At 35.9% G+C, this 27,152-nt stretch overlaps 1 protein-coding gene across 1 annotated transcript; it reads right to left on the reverse strand.

Moving 5' to 3' along the window:
- Positions 1-1,179: 1,179 nt before the first annotated feature.
- Positions 1,180-26,898, reverse strand: LOC146133247 (integrin alpha-M-like). The gene is made up of 27 exons (XM_083397696.1): positions 26,732-26,898; positions 26,270-26,394; positions 24,752-24,810; positions 24,335-24,458; positions 23,037-23,160; positions 22,100-22,203; positions 20,870-21,047; positions 19,427-19,605; positions 16,091-16,158; positions 15,815-15,974; positions 12,947-13,032; positions 12,173-12,418; positions 11,643-11,855; positions 11,148-11,451; positions 10,789-10,943; positions 10,464-10,684; positions 9,310-9,451; positions 8,910-9,008; positions 8,494-8,582; positions 7,129-7,218; positions 6,393-6,507; positions 5,772-5,882; positions 4,358-4,492; positions 4,033-4,146; positions 3,333-3,422; positions 2,933-3,070; positions 1,180-1,837 (listed from the first exon to the last, which is right to left on the reverse strand). Exons 1-27 carry the CDS (start codon positions 26,896-26,898, stop codon positions 1,700-1,702), a joined length of 3,774 nt encoding a protein of 1,257 aa, XP_083253822.1. The 3' UTR covers positions 1,180-1,699.
- Between the last annotated feature and the right edge of the window lie 254 nt (positions 26,899-27,152).

Raw genomic sequence — 27,152 nt, forward strand, 5'->3', positions numbered from 1 at the left:
GTCGTCGCGGACCACAGTTTGGGAAACCCTGCTCTATAGGACAATCATTTTGTTTCACGTTGACACTACACTAGTGTGATATGAAGTTTCGGTGCTAAAGCAGTAATGTTTGGATGCGGGACAAAAATACAACTTGTATAGGGACTATCCTCATCTACGTGAGCGTGTTGAATGTGAAAGAACTCGAATATCTTTGTCATCTCCAACTACAATTGTGTTGGTTTCTTTAAATGGTTGGACAGCGTTTTGAACAATGAGGACTTTCGCATCTTCCGGAGCTTGAAGGAATGTACATTAGCTTTTAGTGAGATATAAGCCAAGCAAGTTAATCAATTGTTTCTTGTTTTTTAATTTCTTAGAAACTCCTCCATTTGCATGTTACATAGCATGTCACCATGGAAGTCAACAGTTACTCCAGTATTTCCATACGACACCAAAATTATAGTAGAGTAACGTAATCGTCGGAATAAGACAGAATAGGACCAAAATATTTTCAAATGAACTTAACCTGTCAAACTTGAAAGTTGAACAGAACAAGCACAGTGTGTGTCATCTTTTTTACACGTAATGAAAAAAATCTAAAGCTATCAAATCAAACAAAATGAAGTCATGTCACCCAAACCTGTATTTATTGCCGTATACGTAAATGATTTTTTTATATTCTAATATGTTTCTATAGAATGAAGCCCATTTTGATCAATCGTTTTAGCCCAAAGGCGTCATGTGTCCCATCGTACCTTGAAAACTAAAAGTTTTTTCCAACTCAATCGATGTTAAGGCAATGTTTTCTCATTGCGCGAATCGATAACTTCCCGTAGCTTTTGTATAGTGTTTCGACGTGACGTCGACGTGATATTGTGGCGTGAGACGGCTACGTATTATATTTATTTAATAATTTTATGATTTTTATCGCTAATTCATAACGATCTCAAGTTTGAACTGACCATAGGGAATTAAAATTAGTCTTAAAACCAAAGGTATATTTGCATATAGTCTGCATTTTAAGAACCTTTAATTAATGTTATTTAGTTTTCTATATATTTTTTTAAGTTTCAATATACAGAAGGAATTTGAATAAGCACACGTCACTTGTGTAATTCTATCTATATACGTATAAGTGCAACGTAAATGGTAAAATAAACTTAAAACCAATATTAGGATATAAAAACAAACAGCGGGCAGCAGTAATATATTTAAAACAAAATCATTAACAACTCTATTTTTATTAAAATAAATGTAAATCAAAAAAATTATTTTTTTTAAGTTGCAAATGCAGTGTAATTTCACATTAGAAACATATTTAGCAAACGATTGCTGAAGTGTAAGATGCGCATTACTCTTTTCTAACATTTTTCAGGGACGCAAACACTAAAAAAGTGCCACTATTCACGCACTTGTAGCGTTTTTTGTTGTGTAGGGCAAGAGATGAATCACAGTTCATTCCGATTTAATAACAATATTTTCATCGAATAATTAATAAGTATTTTCTAACCCTAAAACAACGAGCTTCTAATACACTAAGTGTAGCGAAAAACGTAAACAATTAAAGTTAAACTGATTTAAAAGGGTTGAATAATTAGTAAAAAATTCCTAATTTTTACACATAATGCAAATTGATCTTGGATCGCCTAATTAAAGCTCGCATTCAGTCTTATTTTCGCTTACTCGGCTAAAAAAATGTAGCACTGTTTTTCAATTCTTATTCAGCGACGAGGTCTGCAGTACTTCGTGTGACGTCAGTGCTCATGTCTTCCATCCGTCCGGGCTCCGCAGCGTCATCGTTGGCCGCTTTCGCCTCCTGCAACTTATCCTGGTACTTGCTGTTGAAAAATCCGAGCTAAAAGAAGAACATTGTTATTTGTATGTACTTACACAACTAGCGCGGTGGGAATAGTGCTACACACAGTTCTGAAAGTCTGCTTGTTAAGTTTTTATACACCATAAATATTTTTATAAAACTATTTATGCAGTGTCATATTAAAATGACTTAAGTCCCAGTCAAAACAAGTTTTACACCTAAGTCATTTCTCGAAAATACTTAATTCAAGTCAAGTAATCAGAACACTGCTTCACATACAACACTGCTTCAATTTAGTTTGTCTTTGCCTCACCATTGCACATATACCCTAAACCTAAGTTAAGTTAAGCACTCATTTCAAAGACGAAATGCTGGTAATCCTATTGCTTATCCGTAGCTTGAACTTTAAGTCAAAAGTGAATAAGTTAACGGCATTGTGATGAATAGGGCGATTCTATTTGACTTTGCAAAAAAGTTAAAATTTGTTCAAAATTCAAACATTAAGTCAAAATTAATCAAAATTATTTCAAGTCAAAATCTACAAAATGCACAAAAAACGAAAAAAAACTTGTACATTTCTATGACTTCTTGTCATTTTGTTAAGCCACAAATATCAACGAATATTTTCAAGAAAATAAGCACTCGAAAAAATAACTGATTTGTGTTCCACCGGTCGTCAGTTAAACCTCAAAAAGAAATGTCTGACGACGCCAAGACACTTTTGTGCACAAAAAAATCGTTACGTGATATTGTAATTTATAGGACAAAATTGCTCATTTGTAGGTCTAAAAGTAATCGCCTTATTATTGAGCTATCTTTATAGGCAGTGTTTCTTTTAAGGTGTTTTGAGGGACCGAAACGGTCCCCCAAATTTCTCCAGCGGTTTCCCAAGTTTTGGACTTGCAACTTTTTGGTATTTAAATAAAACACTTGCGGTCTCTTAAAACTACTTAGCGGTCACCCAAACCAAACCTTGAAAAAAAACCTGCTTATAGGCGTGACCATGAATGAAACAATGTCAAATGCAGCATTGAGATAAAAGTATTTGTTATATGATGTAACGTAATTAGAGAACAAAATGTTAAAAAGTGTAATTCAGGAGGTTGAAAACACGAAAACAAGCAATCCTGTTACCTTCCACATAGCCAGGGCAACAATAGCAAGGAGAGCAACTCCACCGAGCACTGCTCCTATGATGGCTCCGATGTCAGTAGTGTTGGTGTTTCCTTTTGGTTGCGTGGCGACATTCCAACTCGTTACCAAGGTTGATGTCTGTTAAGCATTTAAAAATCAAGAGAAACACAATAATCTAAAAGAAACAATGAAGACAGAAAAAAAGTACCTTTAATTCATTGGTGTCGATTTATCCGTTTTGTTTATTGTTATTTTTCTAAAATAGCATAATCCATCCGAACACGGAAAAAAAGAGTATTTATTTAAACTCAGTGTACCGAAACAGTTGACAACGGCGAAATTGTCAAAGTTTGAAACTAAATATACATATGAGTTATAGTAAGCATGTAAATAAATATACCTGAAAGGTCTTTGCGTTGACGGCTGGCACAATAGGCGAGGCTGAAGCATTGAGGTAGAGAGAACTTGCCATCGCACTCTTGACGCTTGCCTGTTCAACACAAATATGTTATAGGAAAAAAACAACCTATTTAATCAATCCAAGAAATCTAGATAAAAAATGGAATTTTTTTTTTGTTTGACTTAGCATAATACTGACAACAGTCAATAGATTATTAGCAAATTTTTCATTAACAAAAATGTGAAAGGCCCACGAAAAATAATTCAATCGATTTTGCATATTTTTGTTTCCACCACCATACCACTTTAACAAAAAGACAGTTGTGACAGACTTGTATTCGTTTAGTGTGTGATAAATTACTGTTGACTGGCGAACAATTTTACTTTTTTTCTTATCTCCCCTTTCTCTTAATTTATACGACCCAATTATGTTTTTTTTATTTGCGTGGTTGTTGCGTCCCTATGATAGTATATCTAATATATCTTTCCGAACAAATAACGCATAAATATAAAACATCTTAGCTTTACTGTGCTGCATTCATCGCAAAAAACGTTTAAAGTCAGCAGATGTAAATACACAAAGCATCAACGGTTTTAGAATAGATAATTTACTTGCGTGGCTCAATTTAAGTTTTAGTGTGATCTGATAAAAGAGTAAATCGCTATACGAATAAAACAGATGCGTGAAAGTTAAAACTAACCTGAGCCAAAGTCGGTAGCCACAATTTAAAAAATGCTCGAGCAACCACTTTCCTGAAAACTGATTGGTTGAAAACTTGACACGTGATTTCCCCGCAAACGACGTTGTTGCAATTCTAAAATCAACATTTTACCTGACTGACTTGTCCCGTTTAGAAACATTGCAACTTACGATAATGGTAATATTGTTCTTCTTTAAATTGTTGGTCAAACATTATTGTGATAAAATGTATTTGTAACTCACCGTACAATACAAGAACCTCAAAACTTCTTGCAACAAATATACGGATAACGATGTTTTAGCAAGTTAGCAAATAAACCAAATACCGTTAAAGTGGGCAAAGCTGCTTGGTTCTTCGGAGGAAACTGTATTGTAAAGTTTGACGGAAAAACAGGCTTGTATGTGGGAATGTTCGTCGGATTTAATTTGTTCGCCAATCCGCATCGACAAGAAGAAGACGGCTTGAATGAAAGAAAAATAATTGCATAAATAAGGGACGTTAACGCAAACAATCACGATTTTCCGCACTAACGCTTATCAAATGTGCGCCCAGGCATTGAAAGGATTTGCGTTAAAACTTATGCCCAAAGTTCGCACTGACTTTGTTTGAAATAAACTTGAATAAATTGTTATTTTAATTTTTTACTATTTATTTGGACAGACAAACTGATGATGCCATTTATATGGCGAAATGCATATTTGTATTAAAAGTTTTAGACCTTTTCTGACTGATTTGTTCGGAGTGGTGCGCTTCTCAAGCTTTTTTAAAAATTCTAGAACTTTCATCGTCGGCATTATGTGTTCTGTTGGAGGGCAAGATTCTGTTGTGAATACACATACTAATCTAATAAATTGTTCGTGATATTATACGGCGCTGTAGTTAGTTTTGTTCGAAAACTCTTTTCAAAACTCTTTTTTTATTTTAAGCAGAAACCTTTTAGTTCGACTGTTGTTGCCGCCAAATCTTTTGGTTGTTTGTAGGGTGTAAGACCAAAAATGTTGACAACCACTGACTTAAGCGAGTAGACGTGGCATGTACAACTATTTTGTTCCAAATTTATACAATCAAAGGCGGCAAATTTTTATATTTGAGACAATGCCATTGAAAAATCTAATCGATTAATATTGCAAATTATAAAAATATCTTACCATAAAAAAACGTTTTTAGTTATAGTCTTCAAAAATGTGGTTTGAGCACATAATACTAGGTTATATATCTTGGCTGCGCAATTAATATTTTTGATTTAGGATCACATGAAAATAAAATATGTCTTTCAAACCCGGGTCAAAAAGTAATCTTTTAACTAAACGCCTTTCTTTACAAAATTTATTAGTTTCTAAATATGTACTAACATTTCAATTATAGGCCTTTATGAACACCCTATAACTTGTTCAGGGACCTACGACGGGTCCATGACCCCAGCTTAATAAAACTTAGTTTAATTAAAAAAAACGTTTATTATAAAATGAGCCGCGGGCCGGGTAACGGCGGGTCGGACCAGGTCGAGGGCCGTAGTATGCCCAGGCCTTCTATAGCGTACATGCCTGCTACAATCAATTATACACTGTTATCGCTATTGATATTTAAAAGTATTTGTGGCAGTAGAATAGAAGAGTTATATACGATATACTCTACCGAAATTATCGCATTCCAAGTTTCATACCGGTAACTCAAAAGTGCGTATTTACTATATGAATAAATCGACTTTTTAGCTTACTTTCACTCTTATCAAAACTTACTAAGCATTGAAAATCATACAAGTAAAAAAGGTAAAAGCCATCCTTGGTGGTGTTAGGCCACGTAAACTTCAGCCAGGCCGAAGATAACATGTTGGGTCCTCTGTTGTCAATCTAAGCAATAACAATCCAATAGTAATGTTAAAAAGTTGGGTATACTATGCACGGATCTGTAATGTAGCTTAATAATAAATTTCAAAGCCAAAAAGGTCGAGAGATGATAACAATTGCGTCCTACCTTTTATAAGTGAAGCTTTGATTTGCGTTTCTGTCACACTAACTGAAGATGATACAAGTTCGTATCGAAACGTCTTAATCAAGATGCTGTCGATCTACTCGACCTTTTTGGCTTTGAAATTTATTATTAATGTTAAAAAGCGTAATAAATACAGGTTTATGCACGCAATCAGTGCCTCGCTGATGGATTTTTTAATTGTTTGACTATGGGTTGTGCAGCTAAAGTAAAACGAATAGTTTTCATTATACATATTTACCTTTATGTGTGCATAATACCGTGTAATACAGGTTTTTATGCACTTAATCAGTGTCTTGCTTATGTTTCTTTTAATGTTTGAATATATGGATTGTGTTGCTAAACGAATAGTTTTCATTATACATATTTACCGTGTATGTGTGCATGATGTTGGTTGCATTTCCGCCCAACACGGGATCAGTTAGGCTGTTTACAATGTTTGTTGATGTAGAATGAATGAATTCAAGCGTATTCGGTGTCGACAGCCTGTTGATTCAAACAAATCACAATTTTAAAGACTTACTGTTTTTTTTTGAATTATCGGAAATTAAGTGACCAACAAATTGGTATGTTAAATCCCGTGACTATTGGTTATTTTAACCATCCGAAATAAATGCCGTTGTTCACCCCAAAAAGATATGATAACAACGTGTTAAATTTCCAACCTTTTAGATCAAGGGCCGGAAGATACGCGCGTTTGGCGGATCCGGCCAGGCAGTGTAAATTATCCGTCGCGCAACCTCTTTTACAAACCGGGCACACTTTTATACATCAGTATTACGTATTTTAGGAATCTGATTAGCTTAAATTGCGCAGTCCATGCCCATAAAGAATTAAAGTTTAACCGATTTAGTATATATAAATGCATTGCTTTGTATATTTGCATTTATAATTATACGTTGAAAAATTACATGTTGCAACAACAAAACTGCGTGATAAAATTGATTACTGCCCTCCGAGACTTATTTGATATAACTATAGGAAATCGTTTACTAACTCCTGCATTATATCAATGTCAAAATGAAAATATATCCTACATCCTTTTTGCACTCGTTGGTGGTTTAGGTCTGTTTATGTCGTTTATTAATATTTCACTTTTTTACTTACGATCCAAACACAAGGTTGACATCATATTTTAAAGATCGCGTGAAGGTGAACAGATTATTTCCAGGGTTTGAATCAACAGAAGAGTTGGAACTGTACAACATTAGGTAAACCAGAATGTTAGCTAAAATATATGGAACAGACCTGTTTAAATAAAGACTTTTTGAAACACGTCCGTACTCGATGTTATAGTAAAAATCGCTGATAAAACGTTTCATTTTTCTTGACGTCCTTTAGTTTGTATCACTTAGAATATAGTTCCTGCAGGACTAAACAAACAATCTTCACGAATAGGTATCGTTGAACAGACCAAAGAGAATGATAACCAATCAGTTTGATAAATTCGGTTAATTGTTATACTTACGACTGTTTATTTATTAAAATAGATAAAAAACATAAAATCATTTCTTAAAATCTTACAGAAATATATATATTACGCCTATAAGGCATCATCAGTTTCTGTACAAAAAACAAATAAGTAAAAATGCCAATATGGGTGGTTAAAAAGTAAAATATATAAAATTAAAAATAGTAGGGTAGCGTATAGGTCTAAAAACATAAAACACCTGCAGATGTCAGATGCAAAGGCAACAACTAGCGAATGTAATCAAACGACAACGTGACAAAACGGAAAGGAAGAGAAAAGCACGCAACTGATAAGCATGTTATCAAACGGTGTCGCGGAGCTATCATTAATGACAAGAAATAAAACAGGACAAAACAAGCCCTGGGCAAAAAATTACCTTACGCGTGGTAGTATCATTTTTTGGATATTTATTTCAGCTTTGGTTTTATTAAGCCATTTATTCTTCAACTGCGACACCGTTTGATAACATGCTTATCAGTTGCGTGCTTTTCTCTTTCTTTCCGTTTTGTCACGTTGTCGTTTGATTCCATTCGCTAGTTGTTGCTTTTGCATCTGACATCTGCAGGTGTTTTATGATTTTAGACCTATACGCTATACCCTACTATTTTTAATTTTATATATTTTATTTTTCAACCACCCATATTGGCATTTTTACATGTTTGTTTTTTGTACAGAAACTGATGATGCCTTATAGGCGTAATATATATATTTCTGTAAGATTTTAAGAAATGATTTTATGTTTTATCTGTTTTAATAAATAAACAGTTTTAAGATCTTTGGATACGAAGACAAGAATCTTTCTTTTACATTTTATTGTCCGCGGGAGATCCTTACTTTCTAAAGTGTTTCAGCTTGTTATATTTACCTAATTAGCATATACTATGCCAACTCTTTATTAATTTTTGACAGACCAATAACAACAAACACATTACTGCGATGTCTTATCTTTGTAACACACACATATTCAATCGGCTACAAATGAAACAACAACGGCAACTTACTCCGAGAAAATTCTAGCAGTTATGTCCAATGACGTCTGCGATGAGTAGACTGCCAAATCGTTTAGGGCAAACTTAAAAACGATATCGCACTGGAAGAAAGCATAATTTAAGAAAATAGTTATTTTATGGTTTTAATTTTTTAAATTAAGTCTGTATGTGGCGGAAAGAGAGAGATTTTACTCAGGCTCTTCATTATTAAGTCTGTATGTGGCTGAAAGAAAGATTTATTCAGGCTCTTCATTATTAAGACAGACACCAGACATCATTAGCTGTTAAAATAACAAAAAGTTTAAGATTCATGCCTAGAATGTTCTCATTTCATTTTGTTTATGGTGTACGCTTTAAAATCATTGTATAGTCGTGCGTCGTTACCGCGCGGTTATTTACGTAACTATTAAAGTTGAAACCAATTGTACCTTTGAGTTGTTTTGAAACAGCGAGGCAACCTTGTTTATCAAGACGATGCTGCTTCCTAAGCCTGCGATTGATGATTTTACAACACAGGGGTTGTTCACCTTAAACAAAATATGATCGCGTTACATTTGCATCAAAGCATAATTTCCTAACCGCGACAAAACATTTAGAAATATGGACAAAGTTACTTCTAAAAAACAACAATAGTAGACCTTCGTAAAATAACAAAAAAAAAACAAATCAAAGCAAGAATTGCTTAACTTTTTACAATAGCTTCAATGAAATTGTTTTTTCTCTCATTCTATATACTTACTCTATATCTACTTTGTTTCATGACTGTGTAGGCCTACAAAACGTGTTATTCAAGCTTCTAGATGTGCTATATAGTACTTAATATCTTACTAGAGTCAGTCTTAGACCGGGCGATTGAACAAGGATCTTTGTGTAAAGGGAATGATCTGGTCCTCTGTTGCTAATTGTAACATTTAAAGTCATCACAGCCGGCGTAGCTCCAATCACGTATGTCGCGGACGACATTGGAATCCTAAAGTCATGTCATAAGTTTCAATTTTTTTAAATATAGGCCCAGTGGGATTGTTAGGGATGCATCGAATAACATATGTTCCGTTCTCATTGGCTTAGGTATCTAGAAAATGCTTTTAAAGCAAGGAAAAAAAAACAAAAAAAACGTTTTTTTTTTAAGGTATTTTACAATGATTTTTAAAATAAAAACCACCATATGCTACATCATACCACAGTACTACTTTTTTAACTTGTTAATTTACAAACTTTTTAACCGTATGACATGCTGCACAAAATACAATCGGCCTACAACCTATTAGCATGACCCGCTAAATTATTGAGGGTGATTTCGACTTTTACTTTTTAGGCAATAAGTTTCGATTCATCTTTTTAGGATGTATGAGACCCGTAACAAAATATGAGAATCGTAAAAACCAATGAAGAATTTCAAAGATGACGCCACAAGGTTGAACGTTGATAACCCGCTGTTCTCAAGCAAATTTAGGCGCAAATCTGCAAATGAGTAAATAATTTGCGCTTCATTGGTCGAAGCGCGAAAATCGTTTATTGGGTAAAATTGCGTTTATTTGGGTAAAATTGTCAAAACTCCCAACTTGTAGAATACTCGACAAACTGAAAACAGTGAAAGAAAAGAACATTGTTCGATGGATAAAATGCCATTGATCTATTAATGTTCTTAAACAAGGTTAAAAACCCATTTGTCTCCACAGTTCTATGACTGAACAGTGAACACACATTTTGAGATATTTTGTTTAAAAAGAAATTTACTGACAACGCAATGACCATAAGGCAAAGATGTACAGAATTCCACAAATGCATTGTGTAGATCGTTCACGTGCACACTGTGCTGTAGCCTGCGAGTGTCAGCTTATGCGACTCGGGCAAAAATGGTTATAGAAGGCGGGATAACTTTTATCCTCCAACTTGTTCAAGTTGCCATGGGATAAAATTTAATTTGATCTACAAGCTGCAACTGCTATATTGAGCAAATTATATCACCGAGATAAACATACGAAGATGTCGCTGCAAGGGAAAGGTCGTGAACGCATTTGCCGTCGGCTCCCGTGCAACCAGTTGTCAACATCAAATCAATCTGCTTGAATTTGGCTGCAAGCGGATCAATTATGGGCGAGAGTACTCTGTTGAGATGCGTGCTGGTCAGGTGGTAGCTGTACAGCAGTCCCAACGGCGAGTTGATGATGGTGGCGCCCAGTGAAGGGGCATACGAAGCACCCTAAAATATGCGAACAAATTAAGCAATTCACGGCGAAGCATTTGGTTGGTTGACCTGTTCATAGGAATATGCATCTGGGAAAACAATGGAATTTGACGACTTACGTTAAGTGTGATACCGTATGTAGTGCACTTAGGGTTAAAGTTCAAAAACTTTGTGACGTTCAGAACAGAAGTTGCTCTTGCGTTCCCGAAAAAGATAACTCGTTTATTGCTTTGTGTCGTAATGAGACTATCTAGGTCCAACACCGTCACCATTTCTTTACAGAGAACATAAAACAGGTTATTAAAATACGAGTACAGATTTTTAAAGTTCAAAGATAATTTCACCATACCAATTGGTCAAAAACACAAACATTTAATACACATACCTCTCTTAAAGAAGACATTAAATCAAATAAATATTTTACAATGGTGGTCTAACATTTTTTCGTTACTCCAAACACAAAAAATCAACAACTTACGAATGGTGGGTGGGTCGTTTTGTGCCCTTTGAACGGCTTTAATGCAGACCGTGACATCAGCACACGAACCATGGGAAAGCAAGCAATTAAGAAGATTAACAGTGGGCGGGATTACAGTCACCGAGGCGGTCACATCGAGAATTGGCCTCGAATGAAGCGCGTACACTTTGTCGCTAGCTGGCGCTGACACAACGATGTCTGGGTAAGTGTCTGAATTGACATCCACGCCTTGTTGGCTTGGAGTTTTTACAAGGGCGTAACCAAAGCTTACAAGGCCGACTGCCACTGTGCTTCCAAGTAAGCGCTGAAATGAACCAAAATCACGTTTTTTATATTTTACCTTGAGCAAACTTCACTTAAAAAACTAGGGATCAAGCAAACGGGCAAAAAATAAAAATAAAAAAATATATTCTATTCAGTAGATGTTCGTTTACTTCTTATTCAGATCACAGCAAAGGGATATATGTTTTAACACTGAAAAAAAGATAGTTTTACCTGCTTATAATTTTCACTCAGGCCCTGCGGATTTCCGTAATACAGATAAATGGCTCCGCTGCCGCTTGACGTAAGAGCTTCGCGCGGCGCTCCAATCACAATATCGATGAAATTGTTTTTGTCGACGTCACCAACTGCAGTGATGCTCATTCCAAATCTCGCGGCAACCGCGTTGGACCCTGACAGTAGCAACGCTTGATAGTTTGTAGAAACCTAAAAGTGATGTGCAAATCAAACCCACAGGCATATTATCGAAAGAAGTGCAGTCGAAACTTCATGTGCAACACCAACTGTATACCCTCTGTATAACAATTTTAAAACACCGTTTATAACTAGAGAAGTATATTGCTTTTGGTGGTTTTGGGTTAATTGTGAATATTTGTATGTGTGATATATTCTGTGCCCAAATAGTGTTTATGTTTAATTTTCCTGCATGTTTGGCCGGCTTGCATAAGCTGAAGAAACACCAGCTTTTTGTAAAACGTTTTCTCAGCTCGGTTTAATTTTTGGCTACAAATAGTCATTCTTACCCAGTTTATCGGGCCGGGATTTTTCGGATCGTTCATATAAACGAAAACCCTTCCTTGGTCGTAACCCTTCACGTCGCTGTAAAGGGGGGCAGAAACGAGTAGGTCGTCGTACGCGTCGTTGTTTAAGTCTATTGTGAGAACTGAATGACCGTAGTAAGCTCCCAGCTGCCATGTTTTGCCGTTTGGGTGCAACGAAAAAAAATTTGAAGTCGGAATCTTGATTTGGTCAACTTGTGTAAAAACAACCTAAACCGGAAATAGATGTTTAGATATTATAGCCAAGCAAAAATTCGTTGGATTTATGGGAAAAATAATATCACTACACTTATATACGGGCCTATGACATGGCAATTTTACCGCAGTTTGTTTCGATAGCCGTAAGAATTTTGTTATTGGTTTTAAAGTCTAAATTCCTTTGAAATGAATTTCATTTCCAGCAGTTGATAGTTTAGTTATTTGGTATGTCCACATTCGGTTAAATAACTATAGATTTGTAACCCTGAACAAATGGGATTAACGACCTTGAAAGGGTCATGCAACGACATTTAGGAGCCGCGAGTGGACTATCACATATTTATACAAAGTGTTGCCGATTAATATAATGTTTTTAGTTTAGAAATGCAAATGAAGTAATGGAAAATAAATAGGGTTTCCATTGAGTTGCCGATTTCTGATTGTAAAGGTTTTCTATTTTAAAAGTTGACGATTTTAAAGGTTTTGATAAATTTGGCGATTCGCAAACAAGTTTGGGATGTCTTTCAAATTGCAATTTACCTGTCCTCTGGATTGGTATCGTGGCATTCCACTTGCAACAAATATTTGTGAACTTCCGAGGTAGTTGCCACTGGTAACTGAATAACCTGAAAATAATAAAATGGAATTTCTTAACCATACTGTATGCAACTACAAAATTTTGGGTGAAAATGGAACGTTTGACAGAATAGATTAATGGTCTCAAACACGCTGCGAACGACATACTTTTGAAGAATCACAAATGTGGGACCAATGCACCATAGCAAGGGACCAATGCACCATATTTAGATAATTGCTGCAAGGGTCAAGCGATTGAGAACTAAAACGTTTACAATGTTAGAGGCAGCAGTGGCGTAGCCAGGCAAAATTTTAGGGCCACATGTCGTAATGTTCTGAATATGTAAGTTCGAAATTTGGGGGCATGGCCTCCTGATTACGCCAATGATTCAGACCCGTATTTTTTATATCAGTCATTTGGGTAGACACAGCTCAACAATAAGCCCGTTTATATGGACGTTTAAGCCGGATTCGAATCTGTGTCGTTAATTCATTCTCTCTCGTTTCTTAATCGGCCAAAAGGAGTGGTTTTCAATCCGTTCGCCGCATAATCTGTTTGTTTCGCAGACGGCCGAAATCGTTTAATGTAGAATGACCTACTTTAACGCAGTAAACATCACGCCACTTTTGGGACATTATGACGTAACACGAACGGCTAGTCATAAACAAAACAACAAGTTTAGCGCATAAGGAAAGAATTATTACATAGACTCGTTAGATACTAATTTGTGACACACTCGTTAGATACTAATTAGTGGGCTGGTGTGGGTTAGGATGCGGGTTTGGGTAGGTTTAAATAGTAATACTTGGCTCACCCTCACCCAAATACTACATTGCTCTAATAATTATCACAACGCTGTGGTAGGATTTTAGGCCAGCGCCAAATACATTTTTTTTAGTCATGTTTGGTACGGACTCCAGCCATAAGACCAAGATAAGAACAACACCAACGTCAGAATAAAACACAATTCGGAATAAGGCCAAAATAGGACGAATACCTAATGATATTAGTACCGTCTAAATCGGAATAAGTCCTAAATCCGTCGGAATAAGACCTATAAGGTCAAAATCAGGCCTAAACAACACTTTAACTAACCCCAAACCCCACCCCTAAGAACATCACTAACTCCCCTAATAATTTCAACACTAACCCATTTTCTAACCCCACCCATTACCCACCAATAACCCAAAACAGGACCAAAAATTTGGTGCCGAAACAGCGGCGCCACGACGGCGCCGGTCAGACTAGGGTGTCCAAACGTAGCCACCTAAACGGCCGATGCCAGACAGATGGCCCCCGATCGTCCCATACCCTCTACCTATACAAGTTGGGGCGTTATTCTAGCCATTTAAACCTTCTTCCGGTGAATTTAGGCCTTATTCCGATGAATTTAGGGTTGATTCTGATGAAACATCTCGATTCCATAAATGTGTTAAACATTTTTTTAAATTGTTTAGGGGGCAAATTGCAGGACTGGTGCATTGGTCCCACTGGTGCCTTGGTCCCACTTCTCCCCTAAGCAAATAGAAAATCTTTTACGATTTTTTTAAACATAATAATTAGGTTTTGTACTGTATTTTATTGCCTAACTCAGTGGTTCTCAACCCTTTTTCTTTTGTGGCCCATTTACATTGCAAAAAAATTTTGTGGCCTAATAAATTTTTGTGAAAGAAAAAACTGCAAAATAAATTTAGAACAAAACACAGCAGAACATATACAGATTATTTATTTAACCGTGCATTAGTGAGATACTTACGGCTGACCAATAAATTTACATTACTTTTTTATTCCTCCCCAAGCCATTATTCCTGTAAAATTAGATATAGGGACTCAAATGAAACTCAATATAGCTTTTTTTAATTGGTCTGTGGCCCACCTCAAATGTTCTTATGGCCCACCAGTGAGCCATGGCCAACTGGTTGAGAACCTCTGGCTGAACTGGACTTTTATAATCACATGCCATAGATAGAGGACGAAATTTCCAAAACCCAGGCCTATCACTCTATACGTGGCCCGCGGGACACTGTTAAAATTAGTGATAAACATTAATTTTGACCTACCAATATACAGGTAACATAAGTAATGCGCACTTCTTAAAACCATTTTTTTTTTACTATGTAGGGTAATTGTCGACACAGCAAATTCGCCTTTTTTGCAAATGGTTTTTTAGCCCCTTTTGGGGAAATATTTTCTGGAAAAAAGCGCTTTACCTTTTACCACGTTTTTTATCAAACTAATTTGGATAAACGATAAAAATTATCTCGTTTTCTGAAAGAAGGATATCGCCTTTTTTGGAGTCGAGCGATCTAAAATTCATCTAGTTCTATAGTTGCCTTTTTGTCGTTTACGGGAAACCATAATAGTTTTGCAATATGACAATTATATCGTAAATAACCCCTAAATAAAACATTTGATACTAAATAAACCGCAGTTGGCCTTTTTATTGTTTACGTGGTTTCTGTGTAGTAGTACAGCTGTGAAGTCAATTGCGCCAATATTTTGATTCCCAAATAACTTTGATAAACTTCATAGTTTCAAGCACTGTGCTAATTTTTTTATTTGCCCTATGTGCGTCAAGTCGCCTTCTAAAGTGAAAACTTTTCCAAGTTAAATAAAATACACGGTATTTGTAATACCAAACACAGAATAGTTCCACAATAGCCCTCTGAACATCGTTTTTTTAGAGTTTATAACATAACAGTACGACAACAAACAAAACGAAAATTAACATGGGAGTTTCATAGCCTATTGTTTTTAGAAGGTGAAGATAACTAAATAATATTGTGGTCCAAGTTATATACATACAATTTTGGACAATCAATGTCGCTTACCAAGATAGGAATCTCGTAATTGACTGATGTTTTGTGGACTCAGTATGGTTTCCAAGCCGGTAAGATTGAGAAGTGGCGGCAGTTTATCGAGCGACTGGTAAGCGGCGAAAGATCCAGCTCGGTCGTACGAGCCGACGGCCCCCACGATAGGACTAGAATTCTGAACAAAGAAACTTGTTATGTGAAGCAACATCACTAAAGCTGCCTACCGAAACACGTTCATTTAATGTCGAAACAAAAACATGTAAATAATATAGATTATATATAGAAATATACCTTAGGTGTGTGCACGAAGATGCCAAACTGGCAGTTGAGAAATCGAGAAGTGGTGTTGGAAACTTTGCCTGAAAACAAAATAAACAATAAAATTCACCAAACCAATAATTTCGAGTTTTTACTCAAAAGCAGGCAAAGTTGACGGAATGTATGTTTATTATGTGTCACAAAAACAACTGTGAGAAAAAATTAATAATACTTAATGACCCACCCTAAACCAAATAATGTGCGTTGATTCAATAATTATATTTGAACGTTGGAAAAAAAGTCTAAACTCGGGTGGGCATAAGATAACTATTATAATCATTTTTCATGCGGGTTATATAGGATTGTTACACATTGATGTAGTAGGGCCAAACTCCTAAAGTGTTCAAATAGTCATAAATCAACGCACTTTATTTTGGTTAAGGTGCTGGTTAGCGTCTGGGCTCGGGTTGGTCAAGTTTTATTAAATTTAATCTTCTTATGCATATTTATTCAGTTCAATTAGTGCTTTGTCTAAGACCTCAAAGTCAAAAAGTCATACTTTTCGATCCTTTGGATGCCCTAATTGTCGTAGACCTTTTTGCTTAGAACTGCACTAACTTCTGGCGGATCGGGTGCCTACCACCATCGTGGTTATAAGATCGAACTAGACGGGGGTGCGGTTGTTGTATATTTTGTCAGGGGGTATATTTTCAGGGCTTAGTGTTTATTTTCAATTTTTATTTTATTTTTATTTTTTTCAATTGATTTTATTTTTTTTTATTTTTTTTTCAATTTTTTTTTTTATTTTTTTATTTGATACTTTTTATTTTTTAATATTTTGTATTTTGTATTGTGTTTTTTATATTATATATTTTGTTTTTCATTTTCCTTAACTTGTTTCTGCAAGCAAAAATAGATATGGGCCGAAAACTTCCCCACTTAACTTATGCCTTTGATGTGAAAGAGGTTCAAATATGGCGTAGATTTTGGGGAATGATCGAAACATATATTTGATCAATAGAAATTACGTACATAATGGGTATGGCCATTTTATTACATTTTGACCAGCTTACGTGTTTAAAAAGCAAATATTATCATTCTCCTAAAGACTTAAAATGGTTTAACGCCTTCGCGAGCTGAACCAAGGAAGCGATATAAACGAATTCTCTATCGAGTTTTTCTGCCGCTATAGGTAGAAGTAGATAGCTACAAATAGCTAAACCGCAATATTTCAGGTTTTTGGTTTAACGTCCATGGTTTGCTATACTTTTGCCAACTTTTACTGGGTAAATTTTTACCATGGCTTGGTCCGAGCAATCACTGTTAAAACAGGCTTTAAATCTGTCGTTTTGAGCATTATGCAAACACGTTTATGTGAAAGTTTTGCCAATTTAAATCCAATAAACGCAATATTTATTTATTTATGACGCCATGTTATGACGTAGCTTTGTAACGTCGTCGCTAAGAATGCGTTAAACTTAAGCATTTTGTTGTTGCGGCCCTTGTATAATTATATTTGTTTAGGCCTGTTGTTGATATGTTTGAATGGTGCAACAATTACAACAGGTGCTAACAGAGATGTGTCCACTGCCTCAAGGATTCGCATTTAAATTTGCGGTGATAAAATATTTTGTTTTGTAAGAGCAATAGTTTTTTTTACTTAGACAGGCCTCTTTATGAAAGGCAAGTCGCATGCGCCTAGTTTTACTAGGCAAGCCACTTCGAACAAAAACGTTGCACGCGCAGGACAATGAGGTAAAGCAGGGATGCCAGCAGCCGCCTCGTCGCGACGCGAGCTGAATAAAGCAAGTGATATGAAAGCATTCTGTATTGAAGTTTTTCTGCCGCTAGATGGTAGTAGATATCTGTTATGAACTAAAACGATGACGTAACACTTTTGTTTTTTGTCCCCCAATTGGAGGTGCCTAGGGGTGCAGCCTCATAAACCTCTACATAGCACCTTCATACCACTCTACGCCATGTCGGAAAATTTGAAAGTTCTACGATGTTCACTTTTTCTATAATGCTCTGGACAAAAATAGGTCTGAAACATGCCATAGAAAACCATATGAAACCAAAAAAGACCAGACGGAGGTGCGGTTGTTGTATATTTTGTCAGGGGGTATATTTTCAGGGCTTGGTGTTTTTTTTTTTTACTTCCTATTTTTTGATATTTTGTATTGTATATTTTATATTATATATTTTATATTTTTTTCCTTTACTTGTTTCTGCAAGCAAAAACAGATATGGGCCGAAAACTTCCCCACTTAACTTCTGGCTTTGATGCGATAGGGGTTCAAATATGGCTTCGAAGTATTTGGGTAATGATCGAAACATATGTTTGATAAATAGAATTTGCGTAGATAATGCGTACAAGTGTGTTATTACACTTTGGCCAGCTAACATGTTTAAAAAGCAAATATTATCATTCTCTTAAAATGGTTTAACGTCCATGGTTTGCTATACTTTTGCCAACTTTTACTGGGTAAATTTTTACTATGGCATGGTCCGAGCAATCACAGTTATAACAGACTTTAAATCTGTAGTTTCGAGCAATATGCAAAACACGTTTATGTGCCTAATAATACGCCACCTTTTCCTGCGGCCTTTGTACAGTTTTAAGTTCTGTAGGCCTGGTGTTGATATGTTGGTTGAAGCAACATGCACAACAGGTGCTAACAAAGAGGCGTGCACTGCCACCAGATTTTGTATTTAAATTTGCGACGCTAAATATGCTGTTTCGTATGAGCGATAAGTTATTTTACTAAGCGTAGCCTCTTTTCAAAAGGCTAGTCGCATGCGTCCACTTTTACTAGACAAGCCACTTCGCACAATAAGTCTCACGCTTGGTGTTGATATATTTGGATGGAGCAACAATTACAACAGGTGCTAACAGAGAGGGGTGTACACTGCCTCCAGGATTCGCATTTAAATTTGTGGCCGTAAAATGTTGTGTTGTAAGAGCAATACTTTTTTTTACTAAGAGAAGCTTTTTTCTAAAAGGCAAGTCGCATGCGCCAAGTTTACGACAAGCCACTTCTCTGTATGAACGTTGCACGCGCCGGACAATAAAACGCAGCAGGATACCAGCAGCCGCCTCGTCGCGAGCTGAATAAAGCAAGTGATATGAAAGCATTGTGTATTGCAGTTTTTCTGCCGCTAGATAGGAGTAGATAGTTGTTATAAACTAAAACGATGACGTCACAATATTTTAGGTTTTTTTCCGCAGTCAAAGGCACCTATCCCGAAAATAAATTTTCGGCCCATATAACAAATTATCATGGTGAAATACAATTCAACTTTTGTTCTACAGCCCAGGGCAATTACTGTACATAGTACATTTGCTATGCTTTTGCTATATGTACTTACTCTCAAGCTGAACAGTGGCTGACGCAGTGATGACTTTGGTTAGGGTGGCGAGAATCGAATTGAGCTGGTCGAAGTTGGTTGCTTGAAGTACTCTATTTTGATCGCCGGCAATTAGTCGTAGCTCTTCTATGCCTATGCCATTACCGACTCCGACAGCAACCATTGTGATGTTTTCCTTCCTGGGGTTATGTTAGTATAACACTTAAAGTTTAAGATAAACCTTTTTTATTTTTAAATGTCTGTATATGCTAATGGTTTTTAAACGGGTTTGTTGCTTATGTTTAATCAGAACAATCTCGCACAGTTAACGGGAATCTAAGTTGTGCACAGGGGTTATGCATCAGTTCATGTCTCCCCCAAGCATGACGCCAAAGATTGTTACTCGACTCGCTCCCCCTTCAGCTTGTGTAGCTTAGGTGATGGAGCGCCGGTCCCGTTATGACGGAAGATTGTGAGTTCCAATCTCACTGCATGCGTTTTGTTTTTCTGGACAACCTTGCTTTTATTATTCATTTACAGATTCGGTTAGTCTATATTGGCTTTCGGTGAAGGTCAAATTTTATTTTTATAGACAAAATGTGTCAGTTTAGGTAAAAAAATTATGGCCCGAATTATATAGGCAATCCTCGACCAGCTCTTTATTTCCACCTACCGGCTGCAAGTGTACACTGTGAACAACATATCATGACAAGAAATTAGAGCAATAATTAGCCTAAACTTGTATCCAAGCGATTGCAATGACACTTCCTAAAGTTCAGTTGTTTTAGTCCCTAATTGATTGTCGTGACCCCTTTCAGGTTTTTGAAAATCTACGCGACGCCTCATTTCACTCATTACCAATACTACCATAAGATAAATTTTGACAAAATGCTTAGATTTCTGAACAGAATTTTTATCAATGTGGCAGGTATGTCGGAATTTGCGATTTTCGAGCACAAAAAATAAAATCTGCTGTGCGCTTATAGCACAGCAAGGGAAAATTTACTTACCGTCAACTGGAAAAATGACTTAAAATAGGGATTTGATTTGTTTCAGTTCTTTCAGGTAACACTAAAGCGACTTTAATATAGATTAGGTATAGGAATTTTATAGCAGTAATTTTATGTATGGTATTATATTATCTCTTTTGTTATAAATTGTCAAAGTGGAAAAATGTTGTTTTAGTGAAATAAACTGTGCACCGTATAAGACTAATAATGACGTCTCAAACACAACTGGTTGACTGAAGCAAAAATTATCGACACAATTTTTGACTGACTGTTGTGCTTTCTCCTTCTATTGTTACATTTTGGGTTTATTTCTTTTTTTCTTAGTTTTAATATATCGTTTAACAATCGGTACACGGCGACCCTCGCTTGTTAGTCGAAAATTGAACTTGTTTTTGCTACATAAAAGGAAAATATAGGTTATTATGGATACCGTACAAGGGCGTATTTTACCCACCTGGCATATTCTGCTTTTTCTACTGTAAGTTTTTTGTTTGTCGATTCTCCATCGGTTACCACGATCATTAGCTTTGGAACACCCTTTCGTCCATTGGTTTTAAATTCGCTTACGGTTTTTTCAATGCCTTCGTCTGTGTAGGTCCAACCATCGCCGTACTGGATGTTAGATACCGCACCTGCAAAACGGTTTGAAGTAATTTGATAAAATTAAAAAAAGAAGGAAATAGTATGTTGTACGCGATCAAAATAATTAACGCAAATGGGACGTTCCAAACTTTCAACCCTATAGACAAGAAAAACAATCGTTTTTCTGTTATTTATTTATGTAGATGTTTTAACCTCATAATTGTTTTTAGTTAAATTTCATTAAAATTTAGATTTGATTCGCCTTAGAGTGATTTGCAATGAGTAAACTAAAAATAAACTTATTTTATCTTTATTAAGCCATTGCGTAATGCTACGGGCCGCATAGGATCATAAAATAATACAATCATAAATATTACAACATGTTTTTCATGGGCGGGTCAAGGTGTACCATGTGCACGAGGCCAAGGCTCTCCGAAAAATACATGTTTATGCTGTTTTACATATCTAATAACATTGACAGTTGGAGATCCCCAATTATTTGTCGAGCACAGCCACGACTATAGTCGTATGTGGACTTTAGGTATGACTCTATCTATAATAATGGATTCCATGCTAAGTTATTATACAGTTGCACCACTTTATTGCCTTGCGCGAACGTCACATATTTGCAATTTGGTCATTTAATCCTATATGTAACGCCTATCGATTTTGAAATTTCAACAGGGTGAACGCATTTGTTTTTGCGGTTCTTTCAAATATCATGTTTCTGTGCATTTTTACAACACTTTGGTCAATTTGCCTCACAGTTAGTTTGCCAAAAGCACCTTAATAAATATCAAAATATGCTGACTATTATGCGAATTGTCGTTTGTATTCGTAATACGTAAAGTTTCTTCCTAATATAAAATTTTGTTAATTTAATTCAAACAAGCGAAATTAGTTGCGCTTCAATTGAACGCTTGGCTGTCATCCCCTTGAATATATTTAGACGTCGATTCCCTGCTAACCACCACCCAAACAATGTTATGAACTACTGTTAAAATTCGTTTACTTAGAACGTGCTTAACTTATTTCAATGGCATGTGCGAAAAACATATTTTGCATGCTATCAAGGCACAGTTGAGATAGCCTTTGTTAATACTTTTGAGCTTGACGTAGGAGCGCTTTTGAAGAGTCACCGATAGATGAGCATAATTTCCAAATTTCACCACTCCGACTCGTACGTGTCCAGCGTCAATTTCGGTTCTGGACCATAAATGTCTGAAGTTATTCGCACATAGGAATCAAAACGTTGTATACATTTGCATACCAAAAGTGGCGTAATACAAAGGTTGCTTAAATTTATTTAACGTTAGCCCTTAGGTTTTATTACAGTTTTGTCAAACTAAGGAGCAATGTGGTCGAGGGCTATTCTCAATAACATAACCAGGTGAGCTACTTTGGTGGCCAACTTGCATTAGATGGCAACAGGAAATTGGTTAACAAGTCCTGCACTACTAAATGGATCATTGTATATTTTCATTAACCAAATCTCATCGCGAACCGTCAACCTAATTTTGGAAACAATGTTTTTTCTCTCATAACAGCAACAAGACAATTCGTATATTTAAAAGATAAATAACCTTAATGGTGAAAATAACGGCCCAAATAGACATAAAAAGCGACATGCTTTATTATTCAAACGTTTCGGCAAATGCTCATGCCATCATCAGTGATATGAAGGCCACATCAGTTACACCCGTTTATATACACTTTAGTCGCACAAAGGAATGATAAAAAGGTTGGAAACAAGCGTCACAAAAACGATAGATAAAAAGGTGCGCAGAAGCGAGGTGTAAGCCACCTGCGAGTGTGCGTCTGACGAAGATCCGTATATAGTGTTCCAAAATAAATAACCTTATTTTTTAATTTTCCGAGTAAATAAAATAACGTCCATTTCGTAACTCAATAAGTTACAGGCTTTGGGCGAGCTATACTAATTTTAATCGTGATTGGGTATTTCATATATATTGCTACCAACAATTTGGTATCGAATGATTTCCCAGGCCTAATAGATATATAATGTCAACAATCTTTACCTGAAATTTCCTGTGACCGTGTTCACCCACACCAATGCACCTGTAAAGTGTTCTGCTCCCACGCTTCCCGATTCGTCCATGACGAACATGATGTCAACCGAAAGTGTATTAGAGCAAGTGGAATCTAATGCAGAAAGAAGTTGAGGCTATACCAGTGCGGCACACCAACAGAGCTAAAAGTATTCGGCGGCACACCTACGAAATATATGACGATCGACAATAGACAACAAACCAAATATTTTATGATTAAACGCGTCAACTTAGGAATAAAACAAATTTCGGAATAAGACCAAAATAGAACTATAATACCTATAATCGTAATAAAGTCGAAATCGGAAGTCCTAAACTCATCGGGAAAATACCTAAATGGCCAAGGTCAATACATCTCTTTACCTAACCTCAAACCCCACCCCTAAATTCATCACTAACTTCTCTAGTAATTTCGACTTAATTTCTTACCCCGCGCACCTATTACCCATCAATAACACCAAACAGGAGAAAATAACTCGGTTCAAACCATCCAAAGCATGACCAATTGCTCCCCAAACGTCCCATACCCCATGAATTTAACTTTTTCCGACTTGTTAGGTATTTTTTAGAAGATTTTAGATTTTAATCTGTCGTGGATATTGCTGCGATTTTGGCGTTATTATGACGTTGGCCTAAATACTATTGTAAATTATCTTGCTTTAGATACGGTACTGTTACTTTGTAGGCCTTATTGGACCATATATGGTCCTGGCCAAAGTCCTGCAAATTGATAAAAGAATTACCTATAGAACGAAAGTTCATGAAGTTACATGTGGATAATTGCATAGGGTCTATTCTAAATGCCTGCCTTGAAGTACCATTTTTATGTTAATTCTGCTGAAAAAAGTACCCTTAAAAACACAATCAAAACCTACGGAAACGCCGCGGCACACCGGTTGCGGAGCACTGGGCTAAACTACGGAATTAATCTAGCATTCCAAGTTCAACGCCTATTTAGGGCCAAAGGTTACCCTTATGCTTATATTGCGCCACAGTATTATATGTCTATGGTAAAATTACGATTTTTTTTGGATGATTACAGTCCTTTTTTATGAAAAACTTGCTCCACCGCTCGTTGAAAAACTTTCTCACGTATTTTCACGCTTCGTGAAAGACAATTTAATTTTTAAACGCATCGTTAGGACCTACGTCAATGTAGTCCCAGCATTTTGTAAGTTGTTGGTGTCAAATTCGTTTAAAAGTTATCTACTGACATTCAATCATAAAGAAATAGCATAAAAACGAAAAAAGAGATTAAAAATGTTTACCCGCCGCGCAGGGATTAGGTACTTCATGTACTCCGGTTGAGTTAACTTTATAACATGCACCGTACATCCAAGGATCTGTGTTCGTCGAATAAGGACAAGTATAGCTGTATCCCGATCCACAAACCTTAAGAAATGTGTCATCGTTGGTTGAAAATTTAAAGAATTTTCTCAGATTTAACTGGACGGTATTGTTCTTCAGAAATTAATAAAATAACAAAAAAAAGTATTTTTAAAGACACTTACCCCACCACCCCTGAGGCACCTGAGCCCTCAAAAAGTATTTTTAAAGAAAGTTTCGACCTAAACGTAAATACCTTAAATCTCAATATTTAAACTTCAAACGTTCGTCGAACAAGTATATTTACCCACGACTTTTTTTGTGGTTGCTATAAAAATAATAAGTTTAACTATACTTACCATGACTTCTTTTCCAGTACTCGACGTATCAACAGACATACCAATTGCTCCGACTTTTTCTAAAGTAAAATAAACGAAAATGGTAATAAAGCACAGTAATCTTTACAATGGAAACCTATTTTTGGTAAAAGAAGATTTGTTTATCGCTCACATTGCTGTGACGTAATACACAGAGTTACTAGTGTAGCAGCTTGCCAAATTTCAAGCTGTTGCTTAATTTAGAGCAATTTGCGCAAGGAATTTATAACTCGATAAAACTTACTTCTTTTATTATAGCCTGAACAGGGGTGGATCAAGAATTTTATTTAAACATTTTCAGAAATTACGCCGCAAAGTCACGTCAAAACGTGATGTCATAATAAAGCAAAGGAATCCTTTTGTTATTGGCATCACTCATGCGCCTATGTGCTATTAAAATGAAAGTATATACATTAAAAAGACAGCGCGAAGGTCGAAAAAAAATTTGCTTATTTGGATTGAATTGGCAATAGGTTTAGAAGCGAAACGATTTGTGCAAAAAAAATATAGCTTGCTCAATATTATGGTAGTATTAAGATGATTTTGGCAAACCTCATACCATTGACCCGGCAAATGTATTACAACGAAGACAGGTAAAACTTTGCTTAAAGAGAAAAGGCACGAAGTGTATTTATTTTGCTAAAATATTGGGTTGAAGAGGTGCTACTTATGCGTTTCAGCCATGATTTGTGATCCAACGCCGTGCTTCTACGTCAAAAGGTAACTTTTTCAAAAAAGTTAGCAACATAAAGTAACTTAACTTCATAATGCTTAAGTAAATTTTGACGTAAAAACCTGGAAAAGAATACGTAGAGCGTTTTGATTTCTTTTTATTTATTTTGTTTGTTTAAGAAGTAATGCCATTTGGTACATTTTTTTAAACAATATCGGGTATCGCTATCGTTATAAAATATAAAGTTTCGGACATCCCTAAACGTAGTACGTTATGCAAAACACAATATTGATTTTCAAAACGTAAGGACAAAAAAAAGATCGTTATAGACTGAAATTGCATTCGAGAATGGTCACATAAGTAGGTTATACAAAGTTTTTTAATTTTTTTCATTATTTTTACACTGTATTATAACAAAACTGTTTGCTCTTGAATTTTATGGAAAAGCTGTCGTAGTTCTTTTAAGTTGGACTTTCATAGTATAGCTATTTGTAAGCACAGCAACACTAACTGCTGTAATTATAGATTAACGATAACAAAGTCTTTTATAAAACATTTTATTGTTATCGTGGATGATCTCGTGTGGACTCAACTCTTAAAACAAACAAACGCATTTTCGCGCTTTGCTCGAAAGCTTTGCTGTCTTAATTGCAGTCCTTGAAAAAAACGCGTTGTTTAATTCAATGATACATCAATATGTTTTCAATCAAAAATTGTTTCGCCCTACTAAATGACACATACAACAACCATCCAAAATATTAATTACTTCCGACATGATAAACGTACAAACAATGTAACCGCAAAATAAGAACAAAATCAAGACATACTTGTTGGAATTATATGAGTGCAAGTTGGATTCCTTGCGGAACACGTGTAGAAGGCGCCAGGTGGCACCGTGGCCACACGAACCCCGTAAGTAGGAGCGCCAATGTAGAACGACGGCTCTTGACCCCTGATCAACACAATTCACTCTTAAAATATCGCAAAGTAACAAAAAAATACGATAATCTCAGTTTCTAAAGACAACACAAAAATACTGTAGTACGCGGTACACGGTTTTTAATTGCGATTATAAATGGCATCTTTTATTGTATTGGTAATTGATCTTCATTATATTTTCAATTTTTTATCAAACTCCGTGCCAACATTCGCTCACTCGTATAGGTACAGTGTCAGTGTATATCTTATTTTAATGAATAAATTAAAGTGAACTCTTGAGTGTAACCCACGAGTTCGCAAAGGACCAAATCGTGTTGAGATTGAACATTTTACCAAAAAACAATACATACGGTCGAACGACGGCAGTGGTTGAAGCACCGAAGTTCGAGACTATTCCAGAGGATGATTTTGGTGGCGCCATCACGGCCGGGTTTCGAGACTCGATATTCTGAGCCCAAACGACATTAACAAAAATAAACGGTAACGATAACAACAGTGTTGCATATATGTGCTCCATTATGAAAGTTCGGAAGCCTGTAAAAGTAGAGACATCAATTAACTACCCAAGATAATCGCTTACCCTTTACATTCGTGCGGCTCTTTCATCATAACATAAAATGCTGCAATGACGTCGTTTTATCAGAGAACGTTTTAACCTATAAATGCTTTGCCGGCCCAAGACTACGTTTAATTATATGAGCATTGGACCCACAAACTATAATCCTGACCACTTTGCAGAAACAAAATTTTATCACGAAAAATTTGATTTCT

Source organism: Ascidiella aspersa, chromosome 9, assembly GCF_963924565.1.
Source record: "Ascidiella aspersa chromosome 9, kaAscAspe10.2, whole genome shotgun sequence".
NCBI classification, from domain to species: Eukaryota; Metazoa; Chordata; class Ascidiacea; order Phlebobranchia; family Ascidiidae; genus Ascidiella; species Ascidiella aspersa.

Bases quoted from the DNA above. Each gene is read 5' to 3' on its own strand.
- LOC146133247 (XM_083397696.1), bottom strand. From the start codon at position 26,898: ATGGAGCACATATATGCAACACTGTTGTTATCGTTACCGTTTATTTTT. The intron at 26,395-26,731 runs GTATGTATTGTT...TGTGTTGATCAG, and splicing joins ACCACTGCCGTCGTTCGACC to GGGTCAAGAGCCGTCGTTCT. The intron at 15,975-16,090 runs GTATATTTCTAT...TTCTTTGTTCAG, and splicing joins TCTTCGTGCACACACCTAAG to AATTCTAGTCCTATCGTGGG.